The sequence below is a fragment of the Pithys albifrons genome, chromosome 2, assembly GCF_047495875.1.
Source record: "Pithys albifrons albifrons isolate INPA30051 chromosome 2, PitAlb_v1, whole genome shotgun sequence".
NCBI lineage: Eukaryota > Metazoa > Chordata > Aves > Passeriformes > Thamnophilidae > Pithys > Pithys albifrons.
Window position 1 is genome coordinate 84170665 of NC_092459.1, and position 20132 is coordinate 84190796.

Here is a 20132-nt window from a genome sequence, read left to right on the forward strand (position 1 = left end):
TGTTTTATTAGGGTTTTAGTGTTTTAAATGTATTATTCTAAATCTGTAAGAGAATTTTTTAAAAATGCTGTAGTTTATGGTTTTGAAGCTATTGTTTTTCATGTGTATAATGCAAAGAAAATGCATGTTTATCTATAAAAAGGTGTAGACAATTTTGTAAAACAATACGACTGCAGCCTGAAAATAATCTTGGCTATAACAGACACATAGGCACCAACTTTCAAATAACTGAATTGATAAATCATCAAATTGCAATAGGCGGCATGATAACTCTTGAGTTTTCTTGGTGCAGAGTCTCTTTAAAAAAAAGAACTAAAATATGCAGTATGGGATTTCATAGAGTAGGGACAGTGATGAAAAGAGAAGGCAGTTTGGGAATTTCTTTGACTTTTTTTTCTGTCGAGGTAAAGAATCCTTCTAGAGCAAGAGCAATTTCTCAAGAATTCTTGGCAGTGCATTTTCAAGTGTAAAATCACATACCTGTCTAGATGGCTACTACTTGCTCTGCTGCTTAGTTGTTCTTGACTCTACTGAGTTCTGTCATGAGACTGGCTGTTGCGGAGGATGAAATGGACATCACACATCGACGAATATGATCAAGTGAATACTGTCTATTCAGATGGCACATGCACCTATTATAACCCAAAACATTGTCCACACGCCCCATCCTTATGTAGATTGGCTAAAGAAGTATGTTCACGCGACATAAAAATACTTCTTATTGGTTACACACGAAGTCCACGAGTATAGTGTTTACATATAACTCCCTAAAGGTTCTTGCTTCAGCTTCTCTCTCCACCAGCCTCAGAGAATGCAAACAGGTGGGATTGCTCACATTTCCATTCTCTTTAAGAAATTCTTCCCACAACTGAGTTCAAGCTAAGAACAGTGCTTTGAATCCAGTCCTCAAAGCTGCCTTTTTTTTCCTTTGATTTACTCTTGTAAGGCTCATAGAGGCTGTCATCTAAATCATCTTCAGTATCGCTCAACTCAGTGCTATCAGTTTCAACTGAGTCTTCTGTGTCATCCACAGCAGTATCAGTAGAATTATCACTTGCTTTGCTGTTTTCAGTCTCTTCTTCATGACAGAGATTCTCCTCATGCTGTGCCAAGCATCTTTTAGACCCTGGCCTTCCATGGATTGGTGACGCAGCATTATTTTCCTCTGAACGCTGTCATTTCTGCAATTTACTCTTGTGAGGCTCAGTGAGGCTGTCGTCTAAATCATCTTCACTATCGCCCGACTCAGTGCTATCAGTTTCAACTGAGTCTTCTGTGTCATCCTGTTGTAGTTTGGAATGATAATGTAAATTCTCTCCCTGCCACCAACTCCCTGTGCCATTAGTTAAAATAAGAAGTACTTAACTGCTTGATCATTTTGGTGGGGGGCAGACAGGGGTAAGGTGGCAAGGAACGGGTTTGCACTGTTTCTTTTGTTCTTGGAGACATCACACAGCTCTGGGGGGAGGTTGAAGCTGTGTGTGCCAGCTTTCGGGGAGAAACCTTTCTCTCCTGCTCCTTGCTGCTTCTGTGGAGTAAGCTAGTTTCTTCTTGCTACTGCTGTTTTCTCCCAGTTTTTCGGTATTGGGGCCCTAGCCATTGCTCCGGCCCCACTGTCACTGGCAGTGTCATGGTTGCCCACCCCATGGCGGCAGCGACCCAGGAGAGAGAAGTCACAGCTGCTTTCCCTGGGACACACTGCAGCTCTCCACTCCCAGCTTTACTTCTTCGTTTGGGACAAAGGACATAGAGAGAGAGAGAGAGAGAGACAGAATTCATCTGAGTGCTCACCGCTTGTCTGCCTTGCTGGAAAAAGACTGAGAACTCACCCTGCAGCCAGGTGTGACACTGACTCTGTCCATAAATATAACTTTTTCTCCAGGAGGAACTTACCATTTTGGGGGTTGTTCTCTTTTGTTTTCTTTTACTTGTGGTGTTGAGAGAGTAGTTTGCTTTGGTCTGTTTACAGTTATGTCCATACTTACATATATATATATAGTAGTTAAGAACGGTTATATCCATTTTCTAATTAAAGTTCCTTTTCTTAAATTTAATAAAGAGTGAGGTGATTATTGTGGGGGAATCCTCTCCTCTGTTTTTTTTTGGTAAACATTTTGGTTTTTCCCCTCAAACCAAGACAAATCCACAGAAGTATCTCTGTCATTCACCTTGCTTTGTCAAAAAGGTGGAACGTGGGCCCTCTCTTCCAAATGAAAGTCATAAACATCACTGTTACCATCCAGGAAATTCAGATTTTTTTTGGAAGCTTTCGTTTGAAATTATTTTGGTTAAGGAAATGTCACTGTCAGATTCCACACCAGCCTCTGTCCCACTTGAAAGAACAGGACCATCTCCATGAGCACACTGTAGTGGCGCTGTTGAACCTCCTGGTCCTGTAACACTGCAACTGTTTTGAGGACCTGAAGAAACCACTCTTTGATTTGTGTCTATGGAACACAAACTCTTTGCCAGGCCAAGGAGATCCACTGAGTCCAGTAAATGTTGAGAAACTGGAAATTATCTCTTTCAAGGCTAACAGTCGATTCTCCACAAGTCCTTCTTCTTCCTGGAACCTATGATTTCTTGTCTTGGTTTTGTTTTGGCTTTTCAGCTCCTGAGCTGTCCCTCATTCACCCTCCACTCCTCAAAGCGGAGGGAAAGAAAAGGGAAAAAAACTTGAAAGAAGCTGAATTAAATTGGAGTATATATGTATTTTCTAAATGCTTACAATTATATATATACAATCTTCACTTAACATAGGAAAACTTCCAGGGGAAAAGGAAAGGGGAAAGGGAAGGGGAAAAGGTGGAGTCGAAAGGGTGTGACTCCACCAGTCAATTTCCCTTTCACTCTCCCTTGTGCTTCTGAGCCTTTCCACCTCTTCCTTTAGCTCTGCCACCAGGCACAGCAAATTGTTCACATGCTCACAGTGCATGCAGGTGTTTCTCACATTCCTCCGGTAGCAGTTCCAGGCTCAAACAGTCTGTGCAGCCAGAGGCCTGAGTGGCTGCATCCTTTTTAGAGGGTTTTGTCTGTGTTGACACACCTCTACTGGTAGCAGCAGCAACGGGCTTCATTTTTTTGGAAACCATGACTGCCTGGAGTTGTGGGGGGAAAAAACAAAACAAACAAACAAAACCCCAAAAACCCGACAACCACCTAGTCTTCTGCCCTACCCGCTCGCTCTGCTGTGCAAACTGCCATGTGACACCCCTGTTTGTGAGCTCCAGGTTGCTCCTGCTCCCCAGAGATGTTTTTAAAGTCTTCTCAAACCCCTGCTAATGACCAAGCCCCACCTCTTACTCACCTGAAAACAGTTGGAGGAGAAGCAGCAAAACCCCAGTAGCACTCCAAAGTCCCCCTCAGCAGGACTGCTCTTGATCTGTTCATCCCCCAGTCTCTATTGATACCAGGGGTTGCCCTGGCCTAGGTGCAGCACCTTGCATTTAGTCTTGTTAAACCTCATGAGATTCACATGGACCATGTGACTTTTCTTCAGTAAGGATTTTTTGACAATCAAAGATTAAAAGTAGAATTGTTCAGGAGAAAAAAGCAAGTGTGAAAAGATGGGAATTACTTTTGTGAGTGTTCAGTCAGGTTCAGCAAGAAAGAAGGAAGACATAATTTTGTAATGATGAATAGGACACAGTGACATGACTGGTAGCAAGTGGAAAGTGGGGAAACAGTAATAAGTATAAACTGAAAGTTATTAAACATAAAAAGTTGGTAAGGATAGCTAAAGAATTCACAGAAAAATATTCCAGGGTGTACATGAAATATTATGAGTAGAAATCCAGTAGTGGGTATGGCAGATAAAACAGACACATTTATAAAATTACTAGAATAAAAGCAGAAGGATTCAGCAGCTGTTTGCTTTGTGTGTGGAACCTGTCTAACATATGTCCATTATACAGAAATGCCTGATTATTTTCTGGGATGTTAGTAACTAGAAATACTGGTTAGAGATGGTTTAAAGTAAACGTAGGTACCATCTTGTAGGTGAGAACTATTAAATTCAGGATAGCGATTGTAATAAAGGAGCCAAAAGGATGAAATGTCATGCTTTGTGAAAAGGATAAAATGTGCTTTCCTCTTCTTTAAAATGTAGATCCATGTTGGATCAACGATAACTAGATTTCAAAAATACTTCTCAATTTCACAGACTGCAAGATGTATCTAAGTAGTCTTCTGTTTACATTAGTGAGCCTTTGAAGTAAAGAAAACTAAAATCTCAACCTCAGCAACATTAGTCCATCTCAGAAAGGGCCCAGTCATACCATTGTTGTGGTGTGTCCTTGGAAATTGGCAAACCAATGCTGTGTTACACCACTGGCAAGAGGTTAAGGCTAAGAGTCTTTTCACCTTAATTTTTCTGCTGGGATTCCTCACTCTGAAATTGAGTGTTTCATCTGTTATGTCATAATATGAGTGATGCATTTGTTGTTCATGTTTTCCCTTGGACAATACATTTTAAAAAGCACCACATTCTCCTAAAGTGTAGAAGTTTAGGGTTCTCTTTGCAGAAAAAAACCCCAAAATGTTCAAAGACTCAAGTATCCTTGTTAGTAGTTTCTAGATAAAGAAGTAGCTTGACATAATATAAAGGAAGGTGTGTATTTCTGTGTGTGGCGTGTACAGAGATCTCCTTACTCTGTAATTTTTGGAGGCAACCTGCTGCATTGATCCTCTTGAGTGAAATGTGGTTGTGGTTGGGTTAGAGCAGAGTAAAGATAGTTGTCATTGCTTGAATGTGATTCAATTTCTTGCTCAAGAGTTTATTATTGAGTTCATCCTTGGACTTTGATGTTTGCTTATGTCTCTAATGTTAACAGTCTTGAAATGTCACATGCACTCAATTGCCAACCAACACAATGACCCATGCAATGTAGCTTAGCATTAATATTGTTTTGTGTGAGTGGCAGATGTTAATAATAAGTGATTATATATAATTCCTGAGAGTTGTCATCATTCTGAGTTTTCATCCCTGGTGTTGTGAGTTTTTAAAAAAATTAACGTTAACAGTCCACATGTAGGAAAATAATTTTGCCCACAAAAACCAACATTTATGTGCAGAAAAGCTTGATTGTATTTTGGAATTGTTAAACTTGTTCCAGGACTGTTCTTTGTGGCTAACTCTCTTGATTTTCTCTGAACCCTTTTTTTCCCCAGCTTCAGAAAACATGCATGGTCCAGACAAGAATAACACCACAAAGCTTGTTTATTTTGGCAATAATTTGGTTTGCTCGTCTGGATAAACAGTAGTACTTATGATCCCATTCCCAAATGGGGGGGCATTAGTTTGTTAAAGATCCCTTGGTAATAATTTAAAAATATAAGGCAAATTCTAATGAAGTCAGTGACCAGGTTCATTTATAATAGCTGAGAACACAGTTTAGGAGCTGCATATTTTTTTCACCATATTTTTAGGTTTGAGATATGTTCCTGTTTCAAATGTTTTGCTGCAGTGTTGCAGATCTTACCTCCTCCCAGAAAAGAAATGTGAAGTGCCTTCAGTGTCATGTTCATGTAACCAGGCTCATCACATGAGCAGGGCATCACTTTACTGTTTTCAGTGATGAGTAGAAAAGAGCATTCTTTCATTTGCTGCTGGAGCTCTCACCATCAGATTTCATTTTTTAAATTGTGTTTTGTTATTGCAATAGAGTGTTTATATTCAAAGTTGTCAAAATACAAGCATTAGGATAAATTTAGAGGTGAATGTAGAGGTATTATACTATTAAGTCCATTTAAAGATTTTATTTTTCCCTTTACTTTTCAAAGCACAAGTTTTTAATATAAAAAAATGAATGTTACTAAAATAACCAACTAATTATTTTTTTAATTTGCCACGTCTTTACATAACACTTCTGAACTACAACCATAAATCTGAAGGGAAAATGATTTACAATGAATAAGTTAGAAAGCTGAGGGAAAAGTAATATGTAGGGAATAGTCTAAACTGGAGTTCATGCCTCTGTGCCTTTTGTGAGTTACTGTTAGAGTTTCTCCAATTAGAAAAAACTAAGTTTAGAGTAATTGCACAGACCTATATGTAGCACCTCTGGTTTTCAACTTTTATCTAAAAGGTATGGTGTTTAAAAGTGCTCCATTTACAAGAATGTTGCTTCCCCTCAGTGAATGCCACCCCTGCTTTCCTGTGAAAATTTGTGTTTAGTCGAGCTGTGTACTAGTCCCTGCACTTTCGGTGTGCTTAGTAACAGGATGGATGAAAGATACCCAAAGAGCTGTGGAGCATGTAGTAATGCTGGACAACTATAGTACTGAGAGACAAAATTAATCTGTTCTTTGTGATGCGTCCAGTGAAAATACTGTAATATAAATGAGCAGTTCAAGGTTTTCCTTGGAGAGCGTGTTGACGTAATTGTGAATAGTGCTTACACTTGAATAGTTGATAGCATGTAAGGAAAAAAGGCAAAGAGTGGTGAGGGAAAGTGAGACAGAAACCCTTGTGTTCCCTGAGGTGTAAAAGAAAAGGAATTTGGAGAGTCAGATGAGAAACATTTCAAAACCCTTCTTAATTTTCTCCAACACTGGTTACAGGAAGAGAGTTTCCATCCATCCTAAGGCTTGTTAGCATGGGCTATTTTTTGAGAATTAAGACTGTTTAAGTGCTTGGAATTTGCTTCGCTACACATTGTTTTGATTAGATGAAGACATTTGGACTTGATTAAATTAGCTGATCAGGAGCTGTTCAAGGTTGTCTGAGTATCGAAAAGAAATTAGATTATGTAATTACATGGACAAACTCTGTATCAGTGGTTTCCTAGCTGCTTTGTTGATGATTTCATGCCCTGTTCTTGTGTTTCCAACCCATAACTGTGTCAACTTTATTGGGATTCATCTTGCAAATGTTCTTTTTCTATGCCTTCAGCCTTTCAGAAACTCCCTGTGGGGGCTTCTTGATGCACCTTCTCTGCTTGGCTTGTTTCGAGCGATGATACCCACCAAGCTGAGCCAGCCTGGGAAGAGCTAAGGCTTTTGAATGTGAGAGAAATCAAAGCTTGTCATTACCAATTAAATGCCCAAGGATGGGAAGAATGCTTAAAAGGATGTGAAGAATACTTAAAGTGTTTGCATTTCTTTAAACCTGTCTCCACATATCTGAAGGATGTATGTTCATTTAGAGTAAAAAATAATTAAATTTGTTCAATCTTATGTGGGCTGCTTTGTAGGAGACCATTGAGAGACTTAGCTTACAGCAGACCCAAGTGAGGAATTTGTTGCTTTTTTCAGATCCCTTAATACTTTCTTTGCTTTGTTTCTAAGGTACCCATGTATGAACAGAAATTCTCATCCTGTGCAGGCCTATCTTCTCGTTTTTATCAGGCTCTGAACTGCTAGAGTGTTTCATGCCAAAATGGGTACTTTTATTTCCTCTTTTTTTTTTCCTTTTCAGAGGAAATGGCAACAACCCAGTGAGAATCAGGCTCCAGTACACTTGGTCTGAATGCCAGTTGTGAACATATGCACAAACCCAGCATCTTCTTCTGGTCTCTCCCAGCACATGGGTCTGTTTTTTGTCAGGAATATCCCCTATGCCTTTGACAGTATTCTGCTATTCTCTTTGTTTAAGTTCTTTAACCTCAATGACAAGACGAAACAAAGCAGAGCTTACATCAGAGGTTGATATGTTCAAACATACCCTGACTTTATATTGTGTTACTATCTTAAGTGATCCTTTCCCCAGGGCTCTTTTGTCTTTACTAACCTGAGATTCCCAGACCCTTGTAAAGGAAAAGTAGTGTTTCTTTCCTTTGCCTTTTGGAAGCCTTATCCTCCTCCAGCTCACTTTTTTCAAATGGTCTGCATGTAATTCCAACTCTGGTGAAGTTGTGTGACTGCAACTTCCAGTGCCAGCATGTAGCCCCTTCTCCTGGCCATAAACTACCTGAGGAAATAACACAAGGAGTGTTTGTGCTGCTTACACATATTTAAAATCAGCAGAAAATTTATTTCAATGTGTGTGGGGTTTTTTTGTTCGTTTGGGGTGTTTTTTGATGTTTTGGTTTATGGTTTTTTTTTAAGTTCTTGTAATATTTGTCATTTGAGGGTGTTAAGTTTTGAGTTTAGCCTGGAGATTGCATCCTGTTTGTTTTTACGTGTATGAATTTAACTTAAAATTTTGTATTTCAGAATTTAATTTTTTTAATTACAGAATTTTATATTCTCAGAATAGATTTCATGTGTTCTCACCTCAAGTTCATTCCTCAGACATTAGGCCAGACCTACAAGAGACCTAAATCAGTCTCAGTTGACTGAATGATTTGCACCACATGTTCATGCGGGCAGCTTGGAATTTTTGTTTCCTGTTATGTGTAAATACTGAGGCATTAAAAATTCTTTAATATTTACCTCATAGTAGACCTTTTAGAGTCATTTGTTTGCACTTATTTGCACAAGTTATTTCTGTGAATATCCACAGCAAACAGTTATGAAAAGGGACATGAATGAACTCTTTTCTATTGGCATCTTCCTTCCCAGTACTTTTAGCACAAACCTTTTGCTTTAAGCAAAGCTTTTCACATATTCATTCAATACCCAGTGGGCTCCTGCGGGAGAGGGAAGTCTGAAGAGTGCCCTGTAATGTGACTTGGCCTTCTAGATGCCAACTGCTTTATAGGAACAGGGGGTCAGAAGAAATTAATTTATTTTGTTGGAAATACTGGGTATATTTGTATTCTTTGAAAGCTGGATTTTGCACATTACCTTGTTGCCTTGAGGCTGGAAAGGGCAGAAAGAAAATCTGTTGGATAGATCTCTTGCATTCAAGTGAGACTATTTCTGTTTGCCTTTGTTCCACTGTACTTCAAACACCAAACTGCTCCCCCCTTAATGCTATTTTGCACTTTTTGATTGTGTGATATTAGTTTTACATAAAAAAAAAAAACCAAAACACCCTAATGGTCAACCTTGCTGAGGCACTTCTTTAAAAGTACTGAAATTCTTTGCATGTTGTCTCCACTACAGTGCACCTGCTTGTTTGTGGCTGCTCAGAAAGAAATGGTACCTGAGAGAAGGAGAGATAGCTGTCATGCTTTAGTTACTGCTGGGGTTGACTCCCCTTCATTTTGCCCTGAAGTAACAGCAGTTCTCTAAGGACATGCTTTATACACTCAGATCAAGTCCTAACACGAGTTGGAACCCAAAAAAGTAAAGCTTGTGCTGGCATGGACAGCCTTCCAGTGTCAACTAGGTCTGCTAGCACAGTCTTACAGCTTGAAGTACTTTCAGTCAGTTTACATGAAATTAAAATATGAGATAAGGCTAGAAAAATATTAAATATACATTTGCAGAGCACAGTGAAAAAACAATTCTGGCTGTTTACGTTTGTGCATGGACCTATCTGGCAATCAGACATCACTGTTCCAGAGCCTGTCAATACCGTGTGAGGGTGCTCTGTGATGAGCTGGGCTGATTGTGCTGTGTCTTGAGCGTGCCTGTTGAGCTGGGCCAAGGGACTTACGCAATGGGTTGGAGCTCCTTGGGCTGCTCAGCATCTTACTTTGTCTCCTTGTGACACACAACACACAGGGTCCTTTTCCAGTATTGACCTTCTGTGGTATTTGTAATAGTAATAATCTACAGTTGTCCAGAGGTTACAGCGCTTGGAATAACAAGCACTAGGTTCTTAATTGCCTTGTATTAGCTACAGTTTCTCACTTTTATCATGATTCATTGTAGACCAAGCAATACCAATCCAGCAAAATGTCATGATTTCTGTAAAGACTTTATTTTCAAAAGTCAGAATTTATCATAAATCTGACAAATGGATACTCTTTGTTATTTATCAAATAATACTTGGTTTCTGAAAAAAAATACTTTGTCTTGAACAAAAACGTATGGTATTTTTTCTGTTTTCACATCATTTATTTCTTGAAAATGTTGACAGCTCAGCTAGATTGTGATGGATTATAAAGTCCCACATCATATTTTTAGAAAGTGTAGACCATGCCTATTACTGTTTGTATCTCTGAGTTAAGAAATAGTTTTCATTTGATGTTGACATTTTTCATGTTTTGTCTAATAATTTATATTGCTGTAAATGTGCAAGGGCTAGCTGGCACAGAAGTAATTACCCTTGTCTTTATATTGGAGTTGTAAGATTTTAATAGTTAGAATTTTTTTTTAATCATTTGAGTAGAATCTCTTGAGGTTTTTATGTTCTTCATGGGTGGATACAATCTAGCTTCTTTTATCTGAGAGATAAATGTTAAACAAAAATTCAGATACTTGTTGAGGAACAGTTTTCTAGGGAACAACCAAGCCTTAATGTGAAAATGGAAAATTGGTATCCACTACTGTCTACTCTCTTGTGAGTTTTCCCCCAGTCTTTCAGGGAAGTGTGAGTAGTCCAGTATTTTTAGAAATGAGAGTGACAAAATAAGATTACATGTACTAAAGCGTGAATAAGAGGTGTAACCAGGCACCATATTAATTTAGTGTCTGAATAGCATAATGAAATCAAATAGCTGGGATATGTAAGAGAAGAAGATGTTCTGACATGCAGAGAAGATGCAAACAAGGCAGAAGTCAAAAGAAGGGCTTGTCATGAAAGGAAAGTGTGAAGCAGATAGAGGTCTTGAGGAGGGGAAGGGAAGTGGTTCTACCACAAGGCAATTAGAAGATGGATAGTCATTCTTCAGATGTTGGAAGAATGAAGGCCTCCAGCTCTGTTCCTTTCCTCCTCAACTTTTGTGTGATACGTGATCAGATAATAATAAACTCATTAACAAAATCTTTCTTTCTGTTTTTGTTTCAGTTATTTGTCACCTTCCATGCATGAATGGAGGCCAGTGTAGTTCTAGAGATAAATGCCAGTGCCCTCCCAATTACACTGGCAAACTTTGTCAGATCCCTGTGCAGACTGCCAATTCTCCAAAACTCTACCATCACCCGCAGCAGGTGAACAAGGCTGTAGGATCACAAGTTATCCATTCTACTCATACTTTACCACTGACGATGTCTGGACAGCAAGGTGTAAAAGGTAACTTCTTTCTTCATAGATATTTTTTCCTTTAACTAATTTTGGGTATTCAGCCGGTAACAATAGTGATATATCTACATGTATTGGTGACTGACACCACAGCTTGAATCATGAGCTCACCACAACATGGCTGGAACATATTTTGTTCAATGACTGAAATAAGAAGTAATAACAGTGCTATTGAAAAGAGCTTTAAAGTAAATTTACTTTGCCTTACAGTGCAGTTTAATGCAGATTGCAGAGTCAAGGGGTAATGCAGTGGCTTTCTTCCAGAAGTGTAGATCTGTTCAAAAACATGATTGTGGCTGGACAGAGTCCATAAATTGCAGTATACCTGTACAGAGTTGCAGGTCAGTCCATGGTTACTAATGGAGGGAAGAGACAATGCTTTTCACCTCAACAGAAATTTAAATCTAATGTAAAACTAAAAATACAATCCACTTAATCTTATATAAGTTGGTAGAGTACTATAAGTTAATTTTGTGGTGAACTTTTTAGTTCTACGCTTTTGTGTAGATAGGCTGTGATGTGATTCAGTTAAACAGAACATTCCTTCTTGGCCAAATAAAAGTATAATAAAAGAAGGATAAGGTTTTCCCCACTGGAAGAAGGCAGAGGATAAGAAACAAGGAAATGTGTCATGTTAATAAAATTTTGCCCAAAGAAAGTTCATTCAGCTTCAGGTTTCTGTTTCCCCTAGTACTTTTTTGGTGAGGTGTCAAGTTCTGATGTCTTTGAAGGGAAGCATTGAATTTATCTGCTGTGTGTCCTATGACACGTTAGCATTTTATCTGAGTATGATACTGTCTGTATGGAGTGAGCCCTAAAACTCTGATTCACAAGATATGAATTAACGTGAATTTTGTTTGTTTGTTTGAAGAGCCAGCTTGGGTTTTGAAGGGTTTTTTTGGTCAAGGGTAATTTCACAATTACTTCTCCTAGGTTGGTACCACTGAATAAAAACAAAATATACAGAGAAAGAAGTGAGGAGGCTTAATTGCTGGCAACTAGTTCCTGGATAACTTTGCTAAAACAAGCCAAACTATTTAGATGTTTGTGATAAATATAATCTAATGTAGTAATTCTGTTTTCAGAAAGTGACACAGCTGTAAAGGAAGTGTTGACAGTATCCCGGAAATGCAATATTTTACAAGTACTTTTGAGTATCTGCACCATCAGAAGAGAATGTAATTACCTAACCATTTAGCAGAGCAGCAATTTATTTCTGTGCCTATGTAATTGCAGATGGAATAGTTTTAGACAATATGGTGGACCATGAAAACCAAATTTTTAAGACATAGTTGTTTTTCAGATCTAGAGTTCCTCTCTTAAAATGCACAATAGGTTTCTCATTACTAAAGAGTCTGACCTCTTGAGTACTTTTTTCCCTGACCTTCAAGTCCTCATAGGAACCATTAGCAGTCACAATGCCTTTTCTTCTTTTTCTATGCACAAATTAGGATGTTGGATTGTTGAGAGAGGAATATTTCATTTCTTTAAAGGATAGAATAAAACAATTCATCCTGAAATGGCTGGCAGAAATAAAAATCAGCTCATCTAGGCAGTGATCCAAGACCTGAAGAGGATTGTAATAATAATACTGCATGGGAGGGCTCATCCTAAATTTGATGTTTTCAAGCATCTGAATATCTCTGGGTAGACTGATAGATTCAAGTTGAGCAATTAGTGATTTCTTTTGAGGACTAACAGATTTTTTAGATTTAGCATCTAGAGAAACTAATTGAAGGGATCCCTCTTCATGGAAAAAAAAGTATGATAGCTAGACTATGCTATCTTGTCTTGCCCTGCAAACCAAGCCCTATAGCCTAAGAAGGGGCTTACTGCTTCTTCTTGTAGCACTGAATCTTTTCCTTACCTGTAACAGCCCTCAGGTAGCATAACTCTTGGTTGTATGTTGTTTCAGCGACAGACAAGATCTGAAGAGCTATTAAGGCCCTGCAGCCGTATTTTGTTGGCTTTCTGCTACCTTATTCCTGATGTTTCTGTCTACAGTATGTTGATGGTTTTCCTAAATGAAATAGTGCAGGCAAAGTAAAAATAAGTTTTTCTTGTAAGGAATTCCTATGTGAGACCAGGTAATACTGAAAACATGCCTAGAGAAGTTAAATGATATGAAAAACCAAAAGCAATTTCTGCAAAATAATATAATTTTAAAATAGCTAAAATAAATGAAATAGGCTTCATGGGAAGTGGAGCTGAAAATGCCTAATCCAGCTCCAAAGAACAGTCCAACCTCCTGGAGTTAAGGAGACAATCCAGAAGACTCAACAATCCAGTTGTGTTATAGAGAAAGTTATGTCAAATGATGTTTGTTGGTCCTTGATGTTTGGAGGGGTGTTACCTCTGATGGATTGGCTGCCCTTGAGTAGCCTGTGCAGTACTCGCTGATGAGAGACACCGAGCCAGACACAGGAAACACTAACTTTGTTATGCAGCTTACAAACTATAAAACTTTTCACACACCTCTTCTCCCTGCCCACCCCAGTAATAATTTGAGTTATGTCTTCAAAGGGCATTTTGTGTTCCAGTGAACAGAGGCCTGAGGGTCATTACCAGTTCTGTGCAAATAGCCTTGACTGAAGGGTCTTGGTCTACATACCCAGGAGTAAAACTACAACTGTATTTAAAAATGGAAGTATCTGAAAATCATTTCCTCCCTCTTTATCTGCCAAACTCTGAATTCAAAGTTCAACAAAGGGAGTGGTGATTTTAGATGGTTGAGATGCTGGCAGCTCTTGCAGGGGCAAACTTGGGACTTGGCAGGTATATAAAGGTGAAGGGATGTAATCTGAACCTTTTTCTGTGTTCCAGAGAAAGATGATGGATCTGAAAAAGAAAATAAAGCTTATTATATATCCAAAAATAACTCAGTAGAGTTTGAATTCTGGAACTTTGAATGGGATTCTTATTACACAGTATGACCACAAATATTAATGTCATACCAGCCAATTGGGACATCCATGTTTATGTAGCAGTCTTTACAATCCTATAATGTTGTTCTTTCCTGTGTGAAGAGTTTTCATTTTCTTGCTTTGTTAATGAGGCTGTATGCATTCTTTCAGCCTTCTCTCTAACCCCCAAATTTGGGCTTCATTTATATTTGTCACTTTAAGGCACTCTGTAAAAATTATGATGTACAGAAATGAAATGACTTAGAGGTGCCTAAGATATCTTTTTCACTTATTTTATTACCAATTTTTATGTGTTTTTCCTTCAATTATTTTAGTGAAGTTCCCTCCTAACATAGTGAATATCCATGTGAAACATCCCCCTGAAGCCTCAGTTCAGATCCATCAAGTTTCAAGAATTGACAGCACATCAACAGGACAAAAAGCGAAAGTACCTCAGCCAGTACATCCACAGGTCTCTTACCAAGGTCTTCCATATCAGAAGACCCAGAAAGGACATACAACTTACATAAATCAACAACCCATTCCTCATATGTTTCCTGTTTCAGTTAAAACTCAGCTTGGGCGCTGCTTTCAGGAGACTGTTGGGACACAGGTAAGAAATGTTTGCTAAGGCTTTTGAGACAGGTAATTTTAAAACAATATTATGAAAGAATGCAAAAAAAAAAGCATGAATTGCCATGAAAAGACATGTTTGACATTCTGAAAGAAAATAATTCTGAGAATGTAAAATTTTTACAAAATAACATTTTTCTGAACCTTTTTCTCCTTCAAGCTAACGCCTTTATTTTCTACAGGCTTGCATTCCTGACATTTTGATATTAGTTATTCTGGCCATAACTTCTCCATTTATAAGCAATTTCTCCAAATTAAAAAAAAAAACAACAAAACATGACTTAAATCCTAGCTCTGACTTTCCTGATTGAATAGCTAAGGTTACACCATTTGCCACAGCTTTTATTGTCCTTTGGTTTAATGAGACTTCTTCTATGTGTATCTCAACAGCCAGTATTTTTCAAGGAGTTGCCATTTTCATGGAAATTCCTATTCAACATCTTTATATTTTACAGTATTGTGGACTAATGTTTTGAATCATTGAAATGTGGCCATTGAATGGGGGAGAAAAACTTCAGTTAGAAATAGTTATGTTTGCATCAGGCTCTACATACGGCTATTCAAAATTGTGTGTCTTCTTTCAACTTCTGAAAACATTTTCATAAGCAACACAGTTTTTTTATTTTTGCATATAAATGTAAATTGACACTGAGATGATAAGGATATGCAAAGAGATTGTTAAGAAAGTTAGTAAAATTCTGTTGTTTGTTGCCTATCACTTTGCTGAAATTTAACTTTTCAGACTGAATGCTTTTAAGCTGAATGTGTGCCTCAGACTGAAATCTTGTGGGAAGTTTCAGAAAAATCACTTGCTTTAGGAGGGAATAGTAGAGAACGGATATATTGTTTTTCTCAGACTAAAAAATACTTTATGATTTTATCACTGAAGTTTGGAATTTTAAATTTATCGCAAATGCCACTCTGCTTTTGGTCCTTCCAGTAACATACATTCAAAGTTAGCCAGTTTTCAAACATCTAAAATGATAATCTATTTCCAGTATATTCCACAAACAGTTGTTAGATGTTGGGAGCAAAATTATCCAAAGATTTCAGCAGAGCCTTCCCCTCACCCCCATCTTCTCTGAAATGCAGGACTGCAGCAAATTGCCCTTTAGAAGTACATCTTCTAGCTGTTGGTGAAATTTTTTAAAGGCTCTTAAGCAGCATGCAACCCCTTGCCCCCAGCCATAAAAAACCCCAAAAAGAGACGTGAGTCCCTCACTCACAGACGGGCCTGGGGCTTTGGAGAGGATCAGTAATGGGGAACAGACAGGATGCAGTCTGACCAGGGCAACAGTAATGTAGGAGTCAGATCCTAAGCCGTTCTCTTCTGGAATCATAGAATATTAAGGGCTTGGAAGGGGCCTTAAAGATCAAGTAGTTCCAACCCCTCCCCATCATGGGCAGAATGTTGAATTTGAAAGCAAAGTTACTTAGTCTCAGTTATCTGCCATCTCCAAAGAATTTACTTTTTCCTGTAAAATGTTTTTTTCTCTTTTCCTTTCGGCTTCTCCAGAGTATAGTAGCACTCTTACTAGTGGCATAAGTAACTCTGTTTTCAAAATTCATGCTGTGGAAGTAAAGATCTCCAAACCTGCTCATGCTAGAACATCATATGAGGATGCTTAAGAATAATTAATTCTGAAAAATGCAACGGAGGAAGTAATCATGCATGAAAAATGTTTGTAGAACACCAGAATTAAGTTTGTGTATGGAACATTAAAGGCTAGTTATCACTAATTGTTGAATGCTTGATTTGGGATCTACAGTGTTAATTTACACTGGTGAGCTCTTTGTGCTTGTCTGTTTCAGGAACGGTAAAGTCTTCAATTTTTTTCTTTGACAAGTGTTGAAGCTCATGTATAAAAAAAAGTTCATGAATTTTACATGGCAAAATGAAGCAGGGTCTGTGTCAAACAACTGTTTCTGTCTGTTTCCTAAGAATGAACAATCTACAAACATGGCATTATAGTGCACAAAAAACAGAAATAATTATGATAATTAATAGTTGTCTATTAATTATTTATATTTCTATTTGTACTTATATAGAGAGGAATACAAAATTCCTTCCTTGATCTTAGTCTTGGCAGTGGGCATTCTATCTTTTATCTCCTACTTCTCATGCTTGAGCAGTTTCCTGTGTGTTTTTCTGCCGCATACATGCGCAAGGCATTTTGGGTCATGTACCAAAACTTTGTGTCCTATGCATGCCCCTCACACTACAGTGGTTTTAAAAGTGAAGCTTACTCATCACTCTCTGGAAGATAGTAACATGCTCATTTTAAAGGGGGGGAAAAGAGGAAATATGCTTGCATTGCCCTCATGTCTGACATGGGATCCTACTAAATCCTTAGTCATCAAATTTGATACTGGGTTTTTTTCAGTATTCCCCTAGAAAAATGTGTCTTTGCAGTGCTCTCAAGAAAAGGTAATGCCTCCTAGTGTAGAATAGTCTATGTGCTCATTTTTTACAAATTTCATTGATCTTTTCAGTGTTAGTCTTGAAGAAGAGCATAGTGAGGATTTCAGATGCCTTTTGTTATGTAATGTAAGGGTTCCATTGAAAATTGAAGTTGTAGGATGGCATTTTGTTGAACATTCATTTAAGACCTTGCCATAAAGATTGATCTAAGTGACTTGTTCACTGTTCAAATTTGAATCTGAAATGTTTTTTGTGCAGTCAGAAAATGTATATTATTTATTTGTATATTAAATGTAACTTGAACTAGGAAAGACAATTTTTTAAACTTTTAATTACATCTATTCTAAAAGGATTAGGTTTTCTGTTTCTTTCATATTTGCTTTGCTCTGTCTGAGGCTTCTCTTTATCTGTTCAGATGAGATACTAAATTGAGCTTTCCCTATTAGTAGCAACGTGTTTTAAGTCCTTCCTGGAGTTGATGCTAGATAATTTTGATACATTTTTTTGAAGGGTGGATTGTGTACTTGGCTTCAGAAATGTTATATTAAATATCCTGGGATCAGAGATGACTTTACTGTCTATAGAGCAGATTGGTGGAAGGATATTGTGTGTGGCCTCTTGTAGGCAAATCAACCAAGTTAATAAGGACTTTGCTGAACTTACTTGTGGTCCAGGCTAAAAGCACAAGATTTAAACAGTATCAGAATCTCTTTTGTGGTTTTGTGTGCATGTGTAACTTCTGCCATTCTGTGTTTCTTTGTCTCTTGTTCTCTCCTTCTGCTTTGAATTTCAGCTGCTCTTCAATTACAGGTCCTTGGATTCTTGTGCTCTGAGTTTCTTTCACAGCCTTCCATGGAATATTTTTCATCTCCCAGCACATTCTTTCTCACCCCACCTTAGTTAAATTCCCTTAATGTATCTCATTCAAAACCAGTGGATAGTTGCTATACTCAAACTCCAGGACAGAGTGTGTTTTCTGCAGTGAATTTCTAATGCATACTGTTAAAATTGGCAACTGGAGCCACCTTGAACTGGAGCTCAGAAGACATTATGGTACAGATAGTTGAAAAATCTAGTCATATTGTCCAGGCATCAATCACTTTTATTTAATGACATAGGAATTCTTCTAGACCTTCTCTTTGCTTAACTGTCTGTAGTATTGTAAGTGACTGTAACCAAAAGTAGCAACCATGAAAAGAGGCTACCACAGGAAGATGCATGAAAATATATCAGTCTCCAAGCTTAGAGAAGAGAGACAGGCTAGAGGAATGAAGCTTCCTACTTTATTAGAATAGATAAATAAAGAGATATGTTTCAAAAATACATATACACATGTATGTATGCATTGCTTAATTGTGACGGTTTACTGAAGTGTCTTCAACATTGTGAAAGAAAGTGGAAAGAGAACTATAGAGGTAGTATTAATATTTGAATTTTTAAAAGTAATGTGGAAAAAAATAGTGTTTTGGATAGTTTTCTTTTGTACTTAAGTCAATTCACTTTTCCTGGCTGCCTCTCTTTTCTCTGAGTAAAACACTTAGCAATTATTTCTCCTCTGGGAGATGTTAATGGTGATTGCTCCAGCATAGTTTACCATGTTACATGACTTACTATGATATCTTGCATACAAAAGTATGGCTCTCCTAGCACCACAGAGATTTTTGCAGAGTATATCATAAACTTAGCACCTAAGCTGCAGGCCAGAAACTCAGTGTTCTTATGAAGATATAGGAAACAAACCTTTACCTAAACTGGCATCTCGTTATGTGGAAAATGATGTGGAGAACATAGAGAATTGAAGTTGGGAAACGCACACAATGGAAGCAGTAGGACAAAAAAACACTCAAGATGGAAAACAGTAAATTTCTGGAGAGCACTGTTTGTTATGGTGTCTCTAAAAGCTGGAGATTAGACATGGAGACTTGTCCTGTAAGATATTTTACAGCCATGTAGTCCTTTATTTCTTAAATTCAAAGAGTTGCTCATCTTAGATCCCTGATTCTCTAGGTCCTAATGAAAAAGCAAGCAAATAAGAAAGATTATGTTTCTCTTCTTTAATTCCTGCTCTTCAACTGATTTTCATTTTAATTGGAATAAGAATGCCTTTATTATGACACAGAATATCTTGTTATTTCCCAAAATACTTGTAGTGTCAGTGGTGTATCCAGTAAAGATTGTGTTGGTATTCTTGAGTCCTGTTGATTTTGCATATTTGCTTTTAAATCAAGAAAAGAATGCAGATGCTTCATATAAAATTCATATAACGATAATTAAGCACTGCTTTTTTCACACCTTAAGATCACTTTGATGTATTAACTAAGTGTATTTATGTGTTTTCCTGTGGTTACTGCATTGCAGTATTATCACTTTAAAAAGTTTGGATTTTTGTGGGGTTTTTTCCTCAAAATTGATTTGGTCTCTTTTTTGCTTAAATGTAAAGAGGGAGGTATTTTTTGCAAAACAGCAAGAAATTGTAGAAGCTGGTGTTAAAAAAAATTCTCTAAATCAGGCTCTTTCTGTCTAGATTCATGTGTAATGCTGGTCTCTTCAGCAGATGTTTTTGAGTATCAGTTTTACAAAAGGAGACTTCTAGTGATCTCAGCATCTGTAGTTTAAAAACAATGTAAGAAAGAGTTGTTATTCTACAGTGAGACACATATTGAAGTTGCTTGCTTGGCTGAAGGGAACATATGCCTAAATGTCCAGAAGAGAAGCTGGCTAAGAAGTCATGTCTGCCTATGCATGTTTGTGCTTCCTCACTGCCCCTCAGTTGTGCTGCTGTAACTGCTCAGAGGGGCTGGAGTGCTCTCTAAAATTACCACTTGAAGAATTTCAGAAGTATTGTCTTCTGATTCCCCCTTTTTGTTGTGCTGTTTTAAATTTGAGTCAGTTCCAGCCTGCAGTGTTGGGGGTAATGTTCCACTTCTCACTGGTTTACTGCATGGTACTTTGTGCTTCCTTTGCAAAGTACTTTAAAAGGTATTGCAGGAAAGATTGATACTTGTTACAGCTCTGATCAGAAGGATGGCTGAATTGGAGTTGTTCTGCTATTGTGAAGTGAAATTTGGTGGACTATAATAACACTTGAAAAAATCATATTAAAACCAGGCAATACGGCAGCTATAGCAGACAATAGAAGCATATCTTGATAGATGAATTG

At 37.7% G+C, this 20132-nt stretch overlaps 1 protein-coding gene across 10 annotated transcripts in view; it reads left to right on the forward strand.

The window, feature by feature from the left end:
• The window catches only part of LTBP1 (latent transforming growth factor beta binding protein 1), a 199898-nt gene that overhangs the window by 82271 nt on the left and 97495 nt on the right, over window positions 1-20132 (forward strand). For 9 of the 10 annotated variants that reach the window (XM_071575851.1, XM_071575842.1, XM_071575835.1 and 6 more), the window contains 2 exons: window positions 10781-11005; window positions 14253-14530. In XM_071575851.1, coding sequence (XP_071431952.1) covers window positions 10781-11005; window positions 14253-14530 — 503 coding nt within the window. The remainder of the gene's footprint in view (window positions 1-10780; window positions 11006-14252; window positions 14531-20132) is intronic. The other variant, XM_071575871.1, reaches the window with a different exon arrangement.